The 21,237-nt window shown below is 33.9% G+C and overlaps 1 protein-coding gene across 2 annotated transcripts; it reads right to left on the bottom strand.

The window, feature by feature from the left end:
- Nucleotides 1-6,817: 6,817 nt before the first annotated feature.
- LOC133789153 (uncharacterized) lies at nucleotides 6,818-14,707 on the bottom strand. 2 transcript variants are annotated; one of them, XM_062226904.1, is made up of 13 exons: nucleotides 14,595-14,707; nucleotides 14,373-14,488; nucleotides 13,237-13,380; nucleotides 12,271-12,401; nucleotides 10,503-10,736; nucleotides 9,946-10,124; nucleotides 9,472-9,572; nucleotides 9,030-9,182; nucleotides 8,648-8,703; nucleotides 8,470-8,527; nucleotides 7,641-7,761; nucleotides 7,454-7,564; nucleotides 6,818-7,377 (listed from the first exon to the last, which is right to left on the bottom strand). In XM_062226904.1, exons 1-13 carry the CDS (start codon nucleotides 14,602-14,604, stop codon nucleotides 7,238-7,240), a joined length of 1,554 nt encoding a protein of 517 aa, XP_062082888.1. In that variant the 5' UTR covers nucleotides 14,605-14,707; the 3' UTR covers nucleotides 6,818-7,237. The 2 variants fall into 2 exon arrangements, with proteins under 2 accessions (XP_062082888.1, XP_062082889.1); XM_062226905.1 differs by having other exon boundaries at nucleotides 6,818-7,323; nucleotides 14,595-14,644.
- Between the last annotated feature and the right edge of the window lie 6,530 nt (nucleotides 14,708-21,237).

Genomic DNA, 21,237 nt, shown 5'->3' with positions numbered 1-21,237 from the left:
TAATGATATAATAAGTGATGAGATACCAAATATCAAATTCGTGACTCTTCGCTAACACCGCGGGACAGGATCTCCTCATGCCGGAAATACCGCACATAGCTCAAAATCATACCCTCAACGGGTTCAATTTACAAAAATGCCCATGTTTACCAAGCATGGTGCTTAAAACACAAATAAATTCTCACACACATTATTCACATTTATGCCCTCAACAAGCCAAAATTACAAATATGCCCATATTAACAAAAACGGGCCCGCATGCATATTTAATTCACCCAAACATGCATTTCTAATCACATAATCATTGAATTCACATATTAGTATAATTAAATCAATTATTGCCCTCCCGGCACGCTAATCAAGGCCCTAAGCCTTATTAGCAAATTTGGGACGCTACAGTGATGAAGCACGGGGCGAGGGGCTAGCGATGAAGAATGTGGTGCAAGCTTGGAGGACTACGATGGAGCACAAGGCATGGGCATAGTAGCTAGGCCCTGTTTGACATTGTTTTCTTTTTTTTGTTTTCAAAATTGTGTTTCAGAAATGAGAACGGAAAACAATTTTTGTAGTTTTTAAAAAAACAACAGGTGTTTGGTTAATGTATTATAAAAATAATTTTTTAGTATTATTTTAAAAAAAGTCTTAAATAAAAATTAATAAATATATTTACAAAGAGAAAAATCTTTTAAAAGTTTGTAATAAATAATGTGAAAAATAAGGAGAGAAAAATCTTTTAAAAATTTGTAATAAATAATGAGATAAAGTAATGTGAAAGAAAAATTGATGGAAAATAAGGAGAGAAATTTTGAGGAAGAAAAATTGAGAATAGAGAAATTGATACAAGAACAAAATGAGAGAGAAAATGACGAGATATAAAAAATGAGAAGAGAGAAAATGAGGATATAAGAAGTGATGAGAAAGAAAATAATAATATAATAAGTGATGAGATACCAAATATCAAATTCGTGACTCTTCGCTAACACCGCGGGACAGGATCTCCTCATGCCGGAAATACCGCACATAGCTCAAAATCATACCCTCAACGGGTTCAATTTACAAAAATGCCCATGTTTACCAAGCATGGTGCTTAAAACACAAATAAATTCTCACACACATTATTCACATTTATGCCCTCAACAAGCCAAAATTACAAATATGCCCATATTAACAAAAACGGGCCCGCATGCATATTTAATTCACCCAAACATGCATTTCTAATCACATAATCATTGAATTCACATATTAGTATAATTAAATCAATTATTGCCCTCCCGGCACGCTAATCAAGGCCCTAAGCCTTATTAGCAAATTTGGGACGCTACAGTGATGAAGCACGGGGCGAGGGGCTAGCGATGAAGAATGTGGTGCAAGCTTGGAGGACTACGATGGAGCACAAGGCATGGGCATAGTAGCTAGGCCCTGTTTGACATTGTTTTCTTTTTTTTGTTTTCAAAATTGTGTTTCAGAAATGAGAACGGAAAACAATTTTTGTAGTTTTTAAAAAAACAACAGGTGTTTGGTTAATGTATTATAAAAATAATTTTTTAGTATTATTTTAAAAAAAGTCTTAAATAAAAATTAATAAATATATTTACAAAGAGAAAAATCTTTTAAAAGTTTGTAATAAATAATGTGAAAAATAAGGAGAGAAAAATCTTTTAAAAATTTGTAATAAATAATGAGATAAAGTAATGTGAAAGAAAAATTGATGGAAAATAAGGAGAGAAATTTTGAGGAAGAAAAATTGAGAATAGAGAAATTGATACAAGAACAAAATGAGAGAGAAAATGACGAGATATAAAAAATGAGAAGAGAGAAAATGAGGATATAAGAAGTGATGAGAAAGAAAATAATGATATAATAAGTGATGAGATACCAAATATCAAATTCGTGACTCTTCGCTAACACCGCGGGACAGGATCTCCTCATGCCGGAAATACCGCACATAGCTCAAAATCATACCCTCAACGGGTTCAATTTACAAAAATGCCCATGTTTACCAAGCATGGTGCTTAAAACACAAATAAATTCTCACACACATTATTCACATTTATGCCCTCAACAAGCCAAAATTACAAATATGCCCATATTAACAAAAACGGGCCCGCATGCATATTTAATTCACCCAAACATGCATTTCTAATCACATAATCATTGAATTCACATATTAGTATAATTAAATCAATTATTGCCCTCCCGGCACGCTAATCAAGGCCCTAAGCCTTATTAGCAAATTTGGGACGCTACAGTGATGAAGCACGGGGCGAGGGGCTAGCGATGAAGAATGTGGTGCAAGCTTGGAGGACTACGATGGAGCACAAGGCATGGGCATAGTAGCTAGGCCCTGTTTGACATTGTTTTCTTTTTTTTGTTTTCAAAATTGTGTTTCAGAAATGAGAACGGAAAACAATTTTTGTAGTTTTTAAAAAAACAACAGGTGTTTGGTTAATGTATTATAAAAATAATTTTTTAGTATTATTTTAAAAAAAGTCTTAAATAAAAATTAATAAATATATTTACAAAGAGAAAAATCTTTTAAAAGTTTGTAATAAATAATGTGAAAAATAAGGAGAGAAAAATCTTTTAAAAATTTGTAATAAATAATGAGATAAAGTAATGTGAAAGAAAAATTGATGGAAAATAAGGAGAGAAATTTTGAGGAAGAAAAATTGAGAATAGAGAAATTGATACAAGAACAAAATGAGAGAGAAAATGACGAGATATAAAAAATGAGAAGAGAGAAAATGAGGATATAAGAAGTGATGAGAAAGAAAATAATGATATAATAAGTGATGAGATACCAAATATCAAATTCGTGACTCTTCGCTAACACCGCGGGACAGGATCTCCTCATGCCGGAAATACCGCACATAGCTCAAAATCATACCCTCAACGGGTTCAATTTACAAAAATGCCCATGTTTACCAAGCATGGTGCTTAAAACACAAATAAATTCTCACACACATTATTCACATTTATGCCCTCAACAAGCCAAAATTACAAATATGCCCATATTAACAAAAACGGGCCCGCATGCATATTTAATTCACCCAAACATGCATTTCTAATCACATAATCATTGAATTCACATATTAGTATAATTAAATCAATTATTGCCCTCCCGGCACGCTAATCAAGGCCCTAAGCCTTATTAGCAAATTTGGGACGCTACAGTGATGAAGCACGGGGCGAGGGGCTAGCGATGAAGAATGTGGTGCAAGCTTGGAGGACTACGATGGAGCACAAGGCATGGGCATAGTAGCTAGGCCCTGTTTGACATTGTTTTCTTTTTTTTGTTTTCAAAATTGTGTTTCAGAAATGAGAACGGAAAACAATTTTTGTAGTTTTTAAAAAAACAACAGGTGTTTGGTTAATGTATTATAAAAATAATTTTTTAGTATTATTTTAAAAAAAGTCTTAAATAAAAATTAATAAATATATTTACAAAGAGAAAAATCTTTTAAAAGTTTGTAATAAATAATGTGAAAAATAAGGAGAGAAAAATCTTTTAAAAATTTGTAATAAATAATGAGATAAAGTAATGTGAAAGAAAAATTGATGGAAAATAAGGAGAGAAATTTTGAGGAAGAAAAATTGAGAATAGAGAAATTGATACAAGAACAAAATGAGAGAGAAAATGACGAGATATAAAAAATGAGAAGAGAGAAAATGAGGATATAAGAAGTGATGAGAAAGAAAATAATGATATAATAAGTGATGAGATACCAAATATCAAATTCGTGACTCTTCGCTAACACCGCGGGACAGGATCTCCTCATGCCGGAAATACCGCACATAGCTCAAAATCATACCCTCAACGGGTTCAATTTACAAAAATGCCCATGTTTACCAAGCATGGTGCTTAAAACACAAATAAATTCTCACACACATTATTCACATTTATGCCCTCAACAAGCCAAAATTACAAATATGCCCATATTAACAAAAACGGGCCCGCATGCATATTTAATTCACCCAAACATGCATTTCTAATCACATAATCATTGAATTCACATATTAGTATAATTAAATCAATTATTGCCCTCCCGGCACGCTAATCAAGGCCCTAAGCCTTATTAGCAAATTTGGGACGCTACAGTGATGAAGCACGGGGCGAGGGGCTAGCGATGAAGAATGTGGTGCAAGCTTGGAGGACTACGATGGAGCACAAGGCATGGGCATAGTAGCTAGGCCCTGTTTGACATTGTTTTCTTTTTTTTGTTTTCAAAATTGTGTTTCAGAAATGAGAACGGAAAACAATTTTTGTAGTTTTTAAAAAAACAACAGGTGTTTGGTTAATGTATTATAAAAATAATTTTTTAGTATTATTTTAAAAAAAGTCTTAAATAAAAATTAATAAATATATTTACAAAGAGAAAAATCTTTTAAAAGTTTGTAATAAATAATGTGAAAAATAAGGAGAGAAAAATCTTTTAAAAATTTGTAATAAATAATGAGATAAAGTAATGTGAAAGAAAAATTGATGGAAAATAAGGAGAGAAATTTTGAGGAAGAAAAATTGAGAATAGAGAAATTGATACAAGAACAAAATGAGAGAGAAAATGACGAGATATAAAAAATGAGAAGAGAGAAAATGAGGATATAAGAAGTGATGAGAAAGAAAATAATAATATAATAAGTGATGAGAGAGAAAATAAGGATATCAAAAGTAAGGAAAGATAAATTAATGAGAGAGAAGTGATGTGACATAATAATAATTAAAAATGTTATGTGAGAAAAAAAATTGACAAAAAAAATTTGAGAATAACTAAAAACAACTTTTTATTTTTCTCAAATTTTTCTGTTTTTCGTAATTTTGTTTTTAAAACAATGACAAACAACCAACTTGTTTCTAGAAAACAATTTTTAAGTTTTAAAAACAAAATTTTTTTTTTAATTAAATAGCTAAACACTCTCTTACTTTTTCACTTATATTTACTTTTAACATTTTTGAATATCATGATCTTGCTTCTTTTTTTTTTATTTTACTTTTTAAAAAAAAAAAAAAAAGTGTTTTTGTTTGGTATGGTTAGCGCCGGCTGTGGACAGGGCTAGGTGATAAGTAATTTTTTAGTTTTTGTTTTCTATGTTCTTTGTTAGGATGGCATGAAGATAGTTTAAATGGCTAATCCATGAGTAATTTTGGGGATTTTGTTTTCTGTTTTTTTTAGTTGGGAGGGCTTGAAGTTATATTCTTGTAATATGAGTTGACAATATGGTTTATTATGTATATGGATTTGTTTTGCAATCAATTTTTTTTTTAAAAATAAATAAATAAATATGTTATGTTTATGGGTTTGATTATGCTCTTTAATGTTTATGTTTTGGTGGATATGATTTTTGTGTTTTTACTCTAATTTGGTACCTTAGATAATGCATTTTGGATTACACCTTTTTCTTATGTAATTTTTGCCTCAAATATTAACCAAGGCCAAAAGTTGTAACTGATGCTTAAAGTGGTTTTGGCCTCAGTTAGGTCAAAACCTTTAAATGTCAATATAGGGGCAACAATGTATCAAGAAGATCCCCTTTTATAAATATTTAGAGCTTGATTTCCTTAGGGCATTTCCAACCCATAATATCATATATGATGTTGCACCAACACCAAAATTAAAGAATCTTAGCAACATATTTTTTTTCATTACAACCACAACACCAAAAAGTATATTTTTTATTATTATATTATTTTTTAAAAACATATAATTATAATATATATACATTTAACAAGTTTTATTAGTATTATATTTAAAAAGTAAAAAAAAATATACTAAATAATTTTTTGCCGTCATCTACAGTGTCACCTCAAATTTGAGGGGCTACTGTATATATCAGCATATATAGTATATAATATGTCGTCTGGTTGGAATGATATTTGGTGTAAAATCACCTCAAATTTGGTATTATCTAGTTCGGTTGGAGTTGGCCTTACAAATCAAATAAATGAGAAAATACTACGGAAAAATAAGAATAGAACAGCAAATAGTAAAAAGAAAGAAGAAAGCGGAAGCTCTTCTTAAGATGCAAGAAATAGATCGAAAGTTTCAAATTTTTTACCTCGTTCATAAGAGACTGGAAAAACCCAACATTCAATTTCATTTTAATGTTAGTTTTTGAAAGAGAAAGTTAGATATTCATATAACTTTATAAAGTAGAAGTTGTTAGGATGTGTGTTCTTAAAGCATTTACTAAGTATTTAAATAAAGATAATATTTTTCCCTCATATTTGAATTTGTATAATTATGTGTTATTTTTCTAGAAAAAGATCCAATATTATTAATGTATTATTAAAATAAATATATGTTGAGATTGGTTAAATATAATGATTAAGTAGTCTCACGCAAGGTAGCATAAAACACTTAACGATTTTTACTTAAGTTAAAAAAAAATTATTGTAACCATTAATTATTAAATTTTATAGATCTAAAGTAATACTATGATATATCTAAAGAGACTTTGGGCACCCTACTAATAGAGAGTGACATGTGCTACAAAACTAAACCAAAACCAAGATAGGCGAAAGCGTTACGAGAAAGTCAGGCTCCAAAATGATGTATTTAAAAGCTATAATTTTATTGGTTAAATTTAATGGCGGCACGCACACTATAAAATGATTATTTTAGACTTGAAAAACTTTGATCATACTTTTCAACCCTCTCTAGCTTTTTAAGAATACTCATTTTCTTCAAAAAAACTCACAAAAAATTATTTAACTTGTGCGAGTTTCAAAAATTTGTTAAATCTCACTTCACATTCGATCTTTGTGAAGTTTCAAACAACTTTAGGAAGACTTGGAATGAAAATTTAGTTACACACTAGATGACACATCATTTTTTTTGTCGTTTAAATTATAGAGGTGACAATAAAATAATAAACAGTTTATTCCTCCCTAGAATACACAATTTCTTAACAAAATAAAAAAGAAATTGAATCAGAAAAAAAAAATCCTTTACAAAATCACTACCCTTTACTCAACTAAAACTGACTGAACATTAAGAAATTACAAAAAAAAAAAAAAAAACTATTTCCTATTGTAATGATCTATGCAGTACTCTTTTACTGCTGGTGATCTACCCACCCCACCACCATACTTTTCATCTGTGCTTTGGCCATTGCCATTGACAAAAAACATCAGTAGAAAAAATTTCCTAGCTTCCTGCACTAGCCCAGAACGAGTCCGCTTTTCTCGACTCGATGATGGCGGCAAACGTTGTCGAGTTAATCTCTTGAGCTTTTACAATTATGACCATTGCATTAAAAACAGTCCTTCCTGTGATCCAAGCCATGCTGATGCCCCTATGCTAGAACTCTGCTCATCATGGTACCCTGTAAAGGTTTTTGTTTCATCTGTGAGTCCCATGGAGGGCTCCAGTTCTATGACTACAAACATAAGGCATGGTAAAAATTAATACATAAAATGAAGAAAAATATTGATGAATAAACAAACAACACCTACCTTCTCTCCTCTGCCAGGACACGGTTGAGAGGATGGTGTTTGAGAATTTATCTTGAAAAAGAAGTTCACCAGACTTGATACTCCAAAGGCGTAAGTAGCAGTCTTCTCCTCCTATAAAAGCAAGCTATGAGTGGAAAACTCGGCAAATTGAAGGAGAGAAAATTATAAGCAGTGACATAATTAATACCTGACATTACGAATCTCTCGGATGGATCAACCCCGAGCTGTATGCGAGTGTGAGAATTAACATGTCCCTCGTATGATTGTACAGCACCTCTCTGGCAAAGGCGATGGTCGTAAAGCTTTACCTGCGAATGAACAGGAGACGAAAGTGATAAGCAAAACAAATTCACTCATTTTTCAAACAATGATTCTAACAATTACTTTGGGTTGAAGGACTAATTACTGAAGGTGTGTACTGCTGAGTGCCGAGGATAATTCAAGAAAAAATTTGTATACTAGAAGATGTAAATTACCATATCTATGGAGCATCTTAGCAAGACTCTCAAAACACAATGGAAATTAACCCAGCCCCAATCCAAAACCAAAAAGGACAAACGAAAGTGAAAGCAAAAGAGTAACAATTGAGACGAGAATTGCACCATTAGTAACACAACAAAAGACAAGATTAAGGCCTTCAAAATGTTTAATCAAGTCTACCTTCATCCATTTAAACATTTTCCCTTGAATTTTTTACTCTAGTCTTTTAAGTCATCCTCATAGGTTGGCATAGACATTAAAAAACTCGACTAATCTCGTCAATCCATTCTTTGCTTCTTTTCCTAACAAGAATAATAACTTGATAAAGATACTTCGAGAGAGATATATGGCGGAGAAGGAAGAATAAAAACAAAACAGACAACTAAATGGGCATCAATGCAAATATAAATAAACACAAAGATTAAATGAAGAAATATAAGCTTTGAAGTAACTGCTGCTCGAGTGGCTAATAAAAAAAAAATTAAGCTATAAAGATATCATACATGTGCATGAGTTAAAATAGAGAAAATACTAACCGATCCGTCCATGGAGCTTGCCAAGAAGTATTGATCATCATATTGAAGTGATAACAAACTAGGCATGGAAGTCGAAAGGCGAAAGTTATCAAAATGTGAAAACAAGAACAACTAAAATATAGTAACAGCTAATAAAAAGTAGAGTAACAGCAAAGTTGAGATTGTACAGCAGACTAACCTGGAGATTGATGAAGGCAATTGAATTGTGTGAGAAGGATGTAAATTTCCAGAAAGCTGTAAAAAATAGAGAATCATAATCGATACCTAATAGTTTCACCAAGAAAAGCAGTGAAAATACCACACAGATAAACAGAAACAGATTCACAGGAATAAATCAGCTTCATATTTTATAAAGAAATGATAGAATTACATTGGTTTTTAAAAATAAATAAATAGTTCAATAAAATCCATCAAAAATAAAACAATAATTTTCTTTTGCACTGCAAAAATAAAATGAAAATAAAAATAGTCTACGCCCCCTACCAAGATCATGATGGCATACCACACATCAAGCACCAACTACTATCAAATTTTATAATTCTTTTTAAATAACTTGCTACCTTAAACCATCGTTTGTTTGAATTTCTGGCACTGTTATCCAAAGGCAATTGTGAAATTCTATGTCTGACAAGCCTACCAGATCCTTCCCGTTTCTCACGAACATCAACAGAAATAACTGCTCCATTTCTAAGTCCACACAAAACAACATTTCCCTACTCCAGAAAAAGAACAGTGAAAATAAATCAGCCCCAAAATTAAAGACGAAAAATCTTACACAAGAATATGTACAAACCTGAATTTATATAGATTTAAAAAAAAAATTCTCATTCTATTCTTTTATGTGTAATATTGAGAATTTGATTTCTTACATCAGTACAAAGTACAACCAACACATAGAAACATGGTAAATATCAAAATAAACGTATTCAGAACCCAGAAGCATATATATGAGCACATTCAGTAACTTATAAGTAACTGTGGTTATCCTCAAGTATAACTCACCGAGTGAACAAGTTGTTGTGCCAAAACATCACTTTTACTGCGTAACACCCATGATGTCGCTCCTGTTTCTGGATCTACCAAAGCAGCCCCCATATCGGTTCCTAAAACAGATCAACAATCACAATAAGTATTCATACAAAAAGATACAAAGCTTACCTTCAATCTTCCATTGAACCAATTACTTTACAGATATTTAGTAGCACAGGTGCCAAAGATCAAAGTTTAAGCAAATCGAAAAAAGGTGCACCAAAGTTGAGAGCGTAAAACTTGCGCAAAAAGTTTTTATGTTCTCAACAAATGGAAACTGTAAGTAATTTCTAAACATGGAATCTATCAAAATTGCTGGTTGCATCTCAATGAGGAACTTACTGATGATACAACATCAAAAGCTAATCCAAGACCGAACTTTTACTTTGATATTAAAAAAACTGAAAAATAAATAGGGGAAAAAAGCTAGAGAAAAAAGAAACTTACCAATCACTACTCGATTTTCATTAGATCCACAATCTGCAGTCCATATGGTACAATTAAAATTTGCAATCTCTTGTATCCTCCGTCTTATGAAAAGGGCTGATTGATCAAAATCCAAGGGTTCACTTAGATCAATAATACAAAGAGATCCGCCATGTCTCTCTGATCCCAAAGTGGATATCCTGTTCACTATGTTAAGGTTTTATGATGCATCATTTTATTACGCCTGACTAAAGCTAGGCAGGAGATGGATGTCTATATATATATATATATATATAGTACAGAAGTAATTTTTTTCTTTTTCTTATATATAGGAAAATTAATATTAGAAGTTAGATTTTAATCTGATGGTTATAGAAACAAATGCTACAACTATTTAATTCTTATTGAAATTTGTACAAAAAAAAAACAAAAACCATATACAATTGTTATTGAATAGGGGAAGAAAATCCCTATTGCACTAGCCCCCATATAGTCATACGCGCACACATTAGCCCTCATACATTCATATGCACACACATCGTACAAAACAATTGAACCAAGTATTAATAAAAGGATACATTGCATGCTGGATACTGCCACCATCTTCCATGGTGGAAGAAGAGTTCTTTCTCAAAGTTTTTATGCATGATATATTAGATGACATTTGTAATGAAGCTCCTGATCCTCTCCAAATATGTTCAGGGGACCCACTACGCTTAGTTTCATCTCCTCTAGTGATAGGCCACACGCAGTAAGGAACGCTTTGTAGACCATGATCAAATTGCTGTCGAACGTTTCCCACATCAGAAAAACTGCAAAGGCAACAAACTTCACACGAAATAACTAGTAATAAAATCCATACAAATATTTACAAAAAAGCATGCAAAAAATGAAAAATTCTGCAAAGCAATACAAGTAGAAAGAAAGTAAAGTCGTTATGCTAAGCAGGGAACTGGATATTTACAAATTTAAAGAATAAACAGTCATTCCTCCAAATTGGTGAGGGAGAAATAACTGAGACCTAACAGAAGATTCTCTTTCACTCCTCCTAAGAGCACTATTGAAATGTCTAGACACATTTGCAGTGATGGAAAACATGTCTACAGGTTTCCCCGAATTGGTGTTACGTGCAAGAAGAACTCTGAGACTAGTGGTCATCCATCTATTCCTTCATTGTTCTTTTACGAGGGCCATTTGGGTCAATCCTTCAGCAGATGGGGATTGATTGGGTTGGGTCAATCCTACATTGTAACGTGGCTAATGCTTTTTGGTATAAGCTATTGAATGAATGTGGATTTTACTTGGGTGTTGACTAAAAGGGTGTGAGAAATTAATGATAGTTATGTGCAATTGTGTAGTTTTGGTAATTCTTTGGGTCATTTGGCTGGAAAGAAACAATTGCATATTCGAAGAAAAAGACCTGGATTTGATTTCTTTGTGGGAAAAAAAATAAGTTCCGTCCTTCACTTTGGGCTTCAGTAACAAAGGAATTTAATGACATTCTTTTTTCTTTTCTTTTTTTTGAAAAAGAATGACATTCTTTTTTCTTTAATTATTCTTAGTTGGAAAACACTTTGCTAGGTGGTGTTGGAAAACACTTTTTTCTTTAATTATTTTCTTTTGTTATCAAGGAAAAACAATTGTTTATTTTGTTTTCAGTTTTTTTTTTTTCCTGTATTTCTTTTCTCAAGGATACCTTATCCTTTTCTTTCCGGTATTTTGTTCATTTCATTGATAGAAGTTTATGTTTCTTTATAAATAAAATTGCAGTTTCTATATATCACATAATAGTATCAAAGTAGATACTCCTAGTTACCACATGATAACATCGAAGCAAATGTAAAATACAAGAGCTGTTACTATTTAATGACTTTACTTGCAGCACCAGAAATAGTGTGTTGTTTTATCTCCAAAAAGGAAGAAAAATATTCAATGATTCAAGTTCCTTCAACATGAAATATCATTTCCCTATACCACTTTTATGAATGAAGGTATACAAATCCTAGTAATTACTAATTAGGTAGTGGTTAGTAACACATTAAGCAACGTACGTTCACTCTTCACTACCACCACATCAAATAATGCTACAACCATTTCTATAACAGTTCCCCCGCACTGAACCCTCAAATTTTGGGATGCAGAAACTCTCTATCATATAGCCTGGATCTCAAATAATGCTCAAATCTACAATATTAGTCTTAACAGATTATTACTTTCGAAATTGTACAATTATTCCAATAGGGGAGAAAGTTTTTTATTTTTTTTCATACAACTATAGCTGACTGCAAAACTTTTAAAAGCATTCAATGTATTGCAGCCAGATATAATTAACAACTATATGTATACCTTAGAGATCCATTTATCCCGCCTGCCAATAAAACATCAGTTTTGGTTTGACCCTCTGACAATTGCACATCAACATGTATCCGTTCCAAAGCAGAATCACCTATCTTCTCTGTTCTGAAATATTTCCAAACCTGCGTGCATGCATATAAATATTCCTTCTTATTTGCATTAAGAAAAAAAAATGTTCAAATTTACATGCTTGTTCAGTGAAATGACAAAGTATAGAACTTGATTTTACAAAGCAAGTTTAAGAAATGGATAGGAATATCAAAGGGCATAAGAGGAAAAAAATATTAAAAATTTTCAATACCTAGTATATTTAAAACTCAGGAGAACTTTAAAAAAAAAAAAAAAGAGGGAAAAAAAAAGGATAGCAAGGCCTTTTCACATGATTGAAACCAACTATAATGAAAATAAAATAGTTAACCAAACTTTGGTCCAACAATTCTTCAACATTAAGATGAATCAAATGAATATTTCATCCTTTAAAGTGAAAGAGTGCAAATAAAATAAATATTTCATCAACTTAAGCAGGCTTTATTCAACAGCCATATTTCTTATCCTCACGCCGCCTATCTAGCACTTTGCTAGAGTTTCCAGCCCGTCAAAGATTTTAGGGTCAGTGGATTTAAAAAAAACATCGTTCTTCTTAGTGTGACAAGAGAGTAGAAAGCTACTATCATTACATCTCTACTTCTAATAATGACCTAAACCAAAAAAATTGATCAAAACATACATTTATTGGTCATTTAATTAAAGCATTTTGATAATTTCCAACAGTCAAAACTTTTCCACTTCAAGATTTCAAATGATAATAGATCATTTTTCAAAAACTCCCTTATTGTGAAGGGAAAACTATCAGTTAAATGTGCAGAACACTTCTGTCAATTTTTTTTAAGATAACCTTTTTAAGGAATCAGCTAATTTTGTACTTCACATTCAGAAACCTACCAAATATTAACATACCTTTGGATCTGATGCTCGAGTTTTCCTGAATTCCTCCTTAAAGTTGCACTTTCCTTTATTTAAAGAAATGAGATTACCAAATAACTCTCTAACTTGAAGCAGCTTAGAAGTTCTTACTTCATTTTTCCTACTTAACTTTATCTCCTGCAATAAAATGAGGACAGTATTAATTTTCAAAAACCAGAGAGAAAGCATATCTGTAGATAATTTTCAAAAGACTATCAAATTTGCCACCTTAACAATAACTTTAATACAGAAATTGGTTAACTTCATATTGAAGATCATAAACAAAGCAAGAAGTGATTTGACCATGTAATTCCATCTGTGTTAAGACATGTGCCCTTCCCTAAGTCAACTTCATGGTTGCAAATATTTAGGCAAGAATTCCCAGATAAAATTGCACAACTCCTATAAGTAACTTAAAAAAAATTAGTTCTAATAGATTTTAGACTTATCACTTTCCAACAATCAGAATCAATGACTTCTTCGGTACATTGTTACCATTAGGCGTTATGTCACATCTTTGAGGAGTATGACTAGCATCCTTGCCTAACCAAAACTCACACAAAGGAAGAACTGAAATACTGAACAGACTTAATCTTCCAATAAGCTCTTCGCATTATATAATATGATTCATCTAGTCACCTAAGGCAGATAAATAACAATTTTTCTCTGCTATATGCTTAAATAGTTAGCAATAAAATACAGCCAAACTGATCCAGAATTTCAAAAGAGAATGTTATATGCTAACAAGCATATCCTCAATAATCTAATTCAAACATATTGAGCAAAATATAATTTTTTAAAAACTTAAATTCACACGACTAACTATTGTTTTTACAACTATAAAAATAAATCAAAGTTGAAATACTTACAATCAAAACACAGGAAAAAAGAATAACAATATGAATACAAGAAAATTTAGAAAGGAATAACAAATGGGCCTAGAAAAGCACAAGTGGAAATAAACTTATTCAATGTTTGCTACAATTTTCATACAAACATACCCATAATCATTTCTAATTTTGTAAACAAGCACATTCTCTTGGCATATAGAAATTCAACAATGCTAACAAACTCTTCCACTTGCACAATCAGTTTGCTTATGAAGAAGAAAATAGTAGAAGATTGGTTACCTTGGTTATTGGCTTGGTAGAAGATTTAGAAGAAGAAGCAGAAGCAGAACCAGGTATTGGACCCTTGCAGGGGAAGTACCTGTTCTTCTCCGCATCATAATAAAACCCAGGAAGATCTGTAAACAAACAAACACAATTCAAGCTCAAACTCACACACAATTCGATTCTCAAACCCAGAAAAAATTATTCAAAAATATGTAATAAATTAGATAAAGTAAGGACCTTGAGGCATGTTAACTGGAGACGGTGGAGAGCTCGAGAGAGAGAGGAGTTGAACGAAGACCTCTCTCTATATTTCTTGGCGGTGACCAAACCGAACTCACATTTGGGCTTTTTCTTGCTAGAAAGAAGCACTATAAAATAAATAAAGGCCCAAAAGACTTTTGCATTAGAATGCCAAATTTAAGATTATTTTTTAAAAAATAACCAACTTTTAGGTTTTTTAGAAAATATTTATTTCAAAAATACGGTTTTTGAGTTTTTATTTTTAAAATAATTTTTTTTAAATTTGATATCAAATATATACTAAATATATCAAATAAGATTTATATGTGATGGGTAATTATTTAGTGATTTTTTTGGGTATGTTGGGATTATTCGGGAATTTATAGAGCTACTTGAGGATTAGCGGGAAATGTGGCAAATGACGTTTTAGCCCTTAGGGGCATTAAAGAATAAGGTTATGACTAAGGGGCATTTTAGTTTTTTTGTCAAGGGATAGACTTGCCCTTGGAAGTCTAGAAACAACCAGGAAAAACATAAGGAAACAAGCTCACTTAGTCCACTCTTTCTCCCTCTCACTTTCCTCTCTCTCCCTTGAAGCTTGGTTGAGGCTTGAGTCTTTTTTAGGGAGCTTGGTTGAGAAAAATTGAAGATTGGAGGTTGGAGTTGATTAAGGTTCAGTTCAGGGGTCGGAATCACTAGTGAGGTAAGGTTTATGACTTGATTTTACTTTAAATTTTCTGATTAGCTTAGGTTTTGACTGAGATTTAATACTAGCTTTGGTTGTTGAGTTGGGGTAAGATTTTGGTTGGTTTGTGGGGTAATCGAGGTGTCTATGTTGTGTTGTTGAGAGTCCTAGACTCAATTTTGGATTGGGTTTGTGTTTAGGGTGAATTTTGGTGATTTTGGCTTGGGGAAAACGCAGGGAAAACGTTGGAATTTCTGGGTTCGCGGGGTTGCGCTACGGCACTATTCTTGGAGCGCCGTAGCCAACATGAATTCAGAGGCCTAAGGGGGTTCCCTGAACTGCCTTAGCGCCGCAGCGTAAGGCTCTCTGACTTGTAGAGGGTCGCGGCTTTTTTGTAGGGGAGTCGCGACTCAAATCGAGAATTTTGGCCAAATAGGGTTTTTAAGCTCAGGAACTCAAATCTAAACGCTTAGGAAGGATTCTTGTAACGATCCAAAATTACTAATAAGGCTTAAGGGCCTTGATTAGTATGTCGGGAGGGCATAATTGGTTTATGTGTGATTTAAATGATTAAATGCATGATTATGTGATAAGCATGCTTATATGATTATATGGATATATGAGATGTATGACTATGGGTATTAGTATGCATATAGGCCCTGTTTAGCTTATAGGGGCATATTTGTAATTTTGGCCCATTGAGGGCTTAAATGTAATTATTTGTGATAAATTGTTGAGACCACATTATTATGTGTATATATTTGCAGCTAGTAGCTTGAGGCGATCCTAGTGAGCGATTTAGCATTACGGTCACGATGGAGATTTATACCCGACTCGGGGGAGCCTCAGGGTGTTTTCTGGGAATTTGGGAAATATATTGGAGATTATTAGGCATTGGGGAAAATAATTGGTGATTAATTAGATGACGGGATTTAAGTGGTAAACAATAGGGACACTTGAGGAATTAGCGGGAATTGGGAACAAATGACCAAAATGTCCTTAGAATGATTAAAAGGCTTGGATTTAATTGGGAGGGAAAAAGTGTAGCGTCCCAAAGTTGCTAATAAGACTTAGGGCCTTGATTAGCGTGCATGGAGGGCAATAAGTGGTTTATTATGTTAATGTGTGAATTTGATGAGTGTGTGATTAGAAATGCATGTTTAGGTGAATTAAGTATGCATGTGGGCCCCATTTGGTTATTAGGGGCACGGTTGTAATTTTAGCCTGTTGAGGGCATAAATGTGATTATTATGATATATTTGCGATATATCTATGTTGCACAATCCAACACAGTCCTAAGGAGCGGTTTAGCTAGAAAGTCACAACGAGGTCGAATACCCGACTCGTGGCGAGTCAAAGGGTATTTCGAGTATTAGCCCAACCTTTTTATGCACATTGGGCCTTGCAAAATTGCCATTTGGAGCTTTAAAGCTCATCTTTTTTTGTGCTTTAGAAAAAATGCATTTGACCATACACCAAAATAACTAGGTTAATATTTATAAAGGATAATTACGGCATAAGTACCCAATGTTTGAGTTTTATACGCGACATAGACCCAATGTTTATTTTTAGTGGCAATAGTACCCAAAGTCAGTAAAAGTGTAATTCCGTCAGTCTCCTCCGTTAGGTCTGTTAATGAGCTGATTTCGCAGACACGTGTCACGTTTTTATTGGTCCAAATAATAATTTTTTTTTAAATATTATTGAGCTGGACCAATCATGGAGTGACACGTGTTGGTCCAGTCATCACGAAACGGAGACCTAACGGAGGAGGCTGACAGAATTACACATTTACTGACTTTGGGTACTATTGCCACTAAAAATACACATTGGGTCTATATTGCGTACAAAACCCAAACATTGGGTACTTATGCCGCAAATATCCCTATTTATAATAAGATTTGATTTTTCAAAATCATATTTTATTGTTAATATTTCATATTTATTTTGTAAACCTCAAATTGTTGTTTAATTTATTTTTAGTCATTTTCTCCCTCTATAAATAGGGACTCTTTCTTCACATTTTCTATGTAATTTTTAGGTAGCAAAACTCTACCAAACTTTAGTCTCATTTATCATATTTTATCTCTAGAATTTCATGAGAATGTCTAGTATAATAGGCTAACCTTCTTAGGAAGGTTAGGATGATCCTATATGCACTATGGCTTTGTTTGATATTTTTGATTCACCATGTGCTTAAAGTTTATATATTTTAGTGATTTATTTTCTTTCATCTCTACTTCTTCATCTTGTTATCTATATTTATGTTTATTAATAGTATATAGATTTTGTCATGCACTATCTATGTATTATCAAATTAGTGAAAATAATATAGATAATATCTTTATCATTTTCTCCATCTCATTCATATATATTTACTTTTGCTAAATCTATATAGAATTGGTCATGCTCTTTCTATGTATTTTATAAATAGTAAAAGTAATATTTGTGTTAGGTTTTATGTCCAATCTCTTATTGCATTATTCTCAATGGTATAATGTCATTTTTAGATTTCTCATAAGATTTATCTCATCTTTTCATGGTAAAGAATAATAATCACTTGAATACATTTTTGTAAAACATATTTGTGCTTTTGTAACGCCCTACTTCCTTAGAGCCGTTACTTAGTGAGTTTTAAGACAAAACAGTGTGCAAAGACTCGCTAACCGAGGTTTTTAAAACGAAAGTGTGACTAATTAAAAGTTAAGGCTGTAACCCTTGAAAAATGCATCGTTTCATTAAAAACTTCTAGTATTAAACATTTGGGATCCCAAAATGAGGTTTGAAAACTGTTTACATCTTGAAATAAGTTTACAGTTGATTAGTTATAAAAATCAAAGATTATTATAGCCATTTCTCGAAGAAACCCCCAACCAAAGCAGTCGGGCAGGCCAAACATGTACGCGTCGCTTCACGCTCTCCGTACTCATGGCTGGTTGACTCAAACTATGCCCTTACCTGCAACACAGAGCACCCGTGAGCCGAAGCCCAGCAAGAAAACTCATGCAGCTCATAACATATGCAAATTATACAGTTAATCATATCAGATAGTCCACAGATAAACAGGTCAACCATTAGACTAAGCAAACACGGCCATGCCGCCCCAGAAGCCTTACCAAAGCCTGGGGTCTCGGTCCTCGCCGTAAGGATATCACATGTATCCCCTGGGTCCTACCCTGACTATAAGCATCCCATGTGCTAAGTATTACTTCCGGCCCCACTGCCGTTCTCGGCCTTTCGCCGTTCTCGGCTCCATTGCCGTTCTCGGCCTTTCGCCGTTCTCGTCTCCATTGCCGTTCTCGGCCTTGCCGCTCTCGGCCTTAGCCGTTCATTGCACTATAATCACACTTATAATACATTTCCAAATAACCATTCACACATATAATAATTCACTCAAGGTTATACATTAGCACATAATACAATCTAGGGCCATGCCCTGCAATAACACTATGGGCCCATGCCTTATTCTCGGGTGCTACAGTTTTCTTACCTGTATCCCGGCTTTCCGATGCACCGCGGCCACAAGCACGATCCCCTAGCACGAGCCTCTCCGAAATCCTAGTCACAACACACATAAAACATTTTTTAATACTAACCAATCCAAAACCATTTCCCGGGACCATTCCCGCACTTTCGGGACCTCTAATTCCTTAAAACAATACCTAGGAACCATCCCCCGAGTCCCTGGGAAAAAGCCCTAAAAACCCACTTTTTGGCTGCCAAAAATTGGCCTAGGGCCGCGGCACTCCCTTCAAGGGCCACGGCGCCCAGCGGCTTTCCCTTCTCCTGATGCAACCTTGCGCCGCGGCGCCCAAGAACAGGGTCGCGGCGCTCCTTCGCGAACCCAGAATTTCTGGGTTTTCTCTGCGTTTTTCTCCGAGCTACAACCTCCCAAATCAACCCAAACAAATACCTAAACCCCAAAATCAATTTAAAACTTCAAATGGACCATCTAACCACCCATAGATACTAGAATCAAGACCAAAACACCATCACACCCAAAGATCCACCCATTGATTCCTAATTTCAGCAACTCCACCCAAAACTTTAAAAACATAACTCAAACTTTATATTTCTCAAATCAAAACAGAAACCAAGTCTTAAATGTATATAAAATCCTTACCTCAAGTGGAGAATCCATTCAAACTTCCTTGATCTCCTCTCAAACTTCCACTTCAGCCCCCCTTCTACTCTTCTTCTTCTTTTTCTTCTTCTTGCTTTAGCTTTTCTCCTTCTAGTTTTCTTTCCTTCTCTTCAAATTTTATCAAAACCAACAATGACCAAGCCCAAACCGTGTACCCCTATAACACAGCTCAAATTTGTCTAAACCCCTTGCCAAATGACCATTTTACCCCTCCTTACCTATCCTTTCATAACTAAGCCCCAAGGGCTCACTTGTCATTTCCTATCCATTACAATTCTACCATTTTTCCATCTAAATCTGTTACTCTCTATGGTTACTAACAGTTACATAAGTTACCATATCGCCAATTACCAATAACTCACAAGAACCCAATTACAAAATCCCCAAAATACCCCTAGGCTCCCGTCGAGCCGGGTATAACAATCCCATTGTGACATTTGAGTTAACTAGTTCTCTAGGACCGTCTTGGCACGTGCATCACAATAATATCACCACACTCACGTGGTACAAATCACATAAAACAATTATCACATAACGACACAGTTATGCCCAAAATGGTAAAAATTACAATTATGCCCTTCTAACACAATCAGGGCCTTCATGCATACTAATACACATAGTCATGCATCTCAAATAGTCAAATAGTCATATAACATGCTTTAAATCATAACCATGCTTTTTACTCATTAAAGTCACACATAAATCCCATCATGCCTTCCTGGCACGCTAATTAAGGCCCTTAACCCTTAATAGCGAATTTGGGTCGTTACAGCTTTAATGTTAAATCTTCCAAATGAATAGTTGGGATGTGAACTTCTCATTTGTGTAACTTTTGTGAATCAAAGATCCAAATAAATAAGTATGCATATTGGTAACTCTTGATCCTTCCTACTTGTTACCTATTGTTACATCACACTTTATTCTATCTTTATTTCTAATCTTTAAATTTAAAAAACAACAAAAATATCACTTGTTCTATTTTCCTCATATTATTTATCTCTAAACTTTATTTATTGATTAACTTTATTTATTTGCCTCCTTGTGGAATCGACCGCCCGATCTATACTACAACCACCGCTTAGTGGATACACGTTTTGGGCATTAAACAGGACCGCACTATGCGGTCTGCTCGGGACACAAGTAAGAAAACTGTTTGTGCTTGTAGAGCATGGCATGACCCGATTATATGTGATTAATGCTATGTATGAGTATTTTTTTTAATGGTTATGCCATGTTTGTGTGATTATGACTGATCGACGAAGGCCGGGAAAGGCAATAAGCATGCTGAATGCAGGCCGCCATGGCATGGCCATCTAGGGTGTGGTACTCACCCGTTCGGTGAAGACCGTGAACCCGGTGCCTGGTAATTGTAACGCCCTGGTTACCCCAGAACAGTTACGGTGAACAGTGAACCGAAAATTTGACTCGCTACCCGAGTCCTTTGGTTAAAAACGTGATCTAGGTACCATTAACAGGTTAATGTGAAAAACCAATAAAAAGGAAAGGGTACATTTCATTAAGTAAATAAACTGCTCATGAGCCTTTCAAAATGTTTACAAGTAGTTCGTAATACAAAAGAGTTGCTACAGTTTCAAATTTACAATCCCCGCCGGCCTAAGCGGCAAAAGTAGGGTAAACCCCTAGTCCCTCTGAGAACTCCTTGACCGTGGCGGTCAAGCGGCCCTGTATGTACACCACATCGCCCAAGCTCTCCACTCAAGGCTGGCCAAGCTTTTCCTTCCCTTTACCTGCACCACATAGCACCCATGAGCCAAGGCCCAGCAAGAAAACATAATAAAACATGATATAAT

Source organism: Humulus lupulus, chromosome 7 (genome assembly GCF_963169125.1).
Source record: "Humulus lupulus chromosome 7, drHumLupu1.1, whole genome shotgun sequence".
Classification (NCBI taxonomy): Eukaryota; Viridiplantae; Streptophyta; class Magnoliopsida; order Rosales; family Cannabaceae; genus Humulus; species Humulus lupulus.
Note: the sequence above shows the minus strand (reverse complement) of the source record. Positions and strands in the feature narration are given on the sequence as shown.

What these genes read in the sequence shown, in the direction of transcription:
- LOC133789153 (XM_062226904.1), bottom strand. An exon ending in CACAACAACTTGTTCACTCG is followed by an intron (nt 9,183 to 9,471) that starts GTGAGTTATACT and finishes TTTCTGGAGTAG; the next exon opens with GGAAATGTTGTTTTGTGTGG. An exon ending in CGAGAGATTCGTAATGTCAG is followed by an intron (nt 7,565 to 7,640) that starts GTATTAATTATG and finishes TTGCTTTTATAG; the next exon opens with GAGGAGAAGACTGCTACTTA.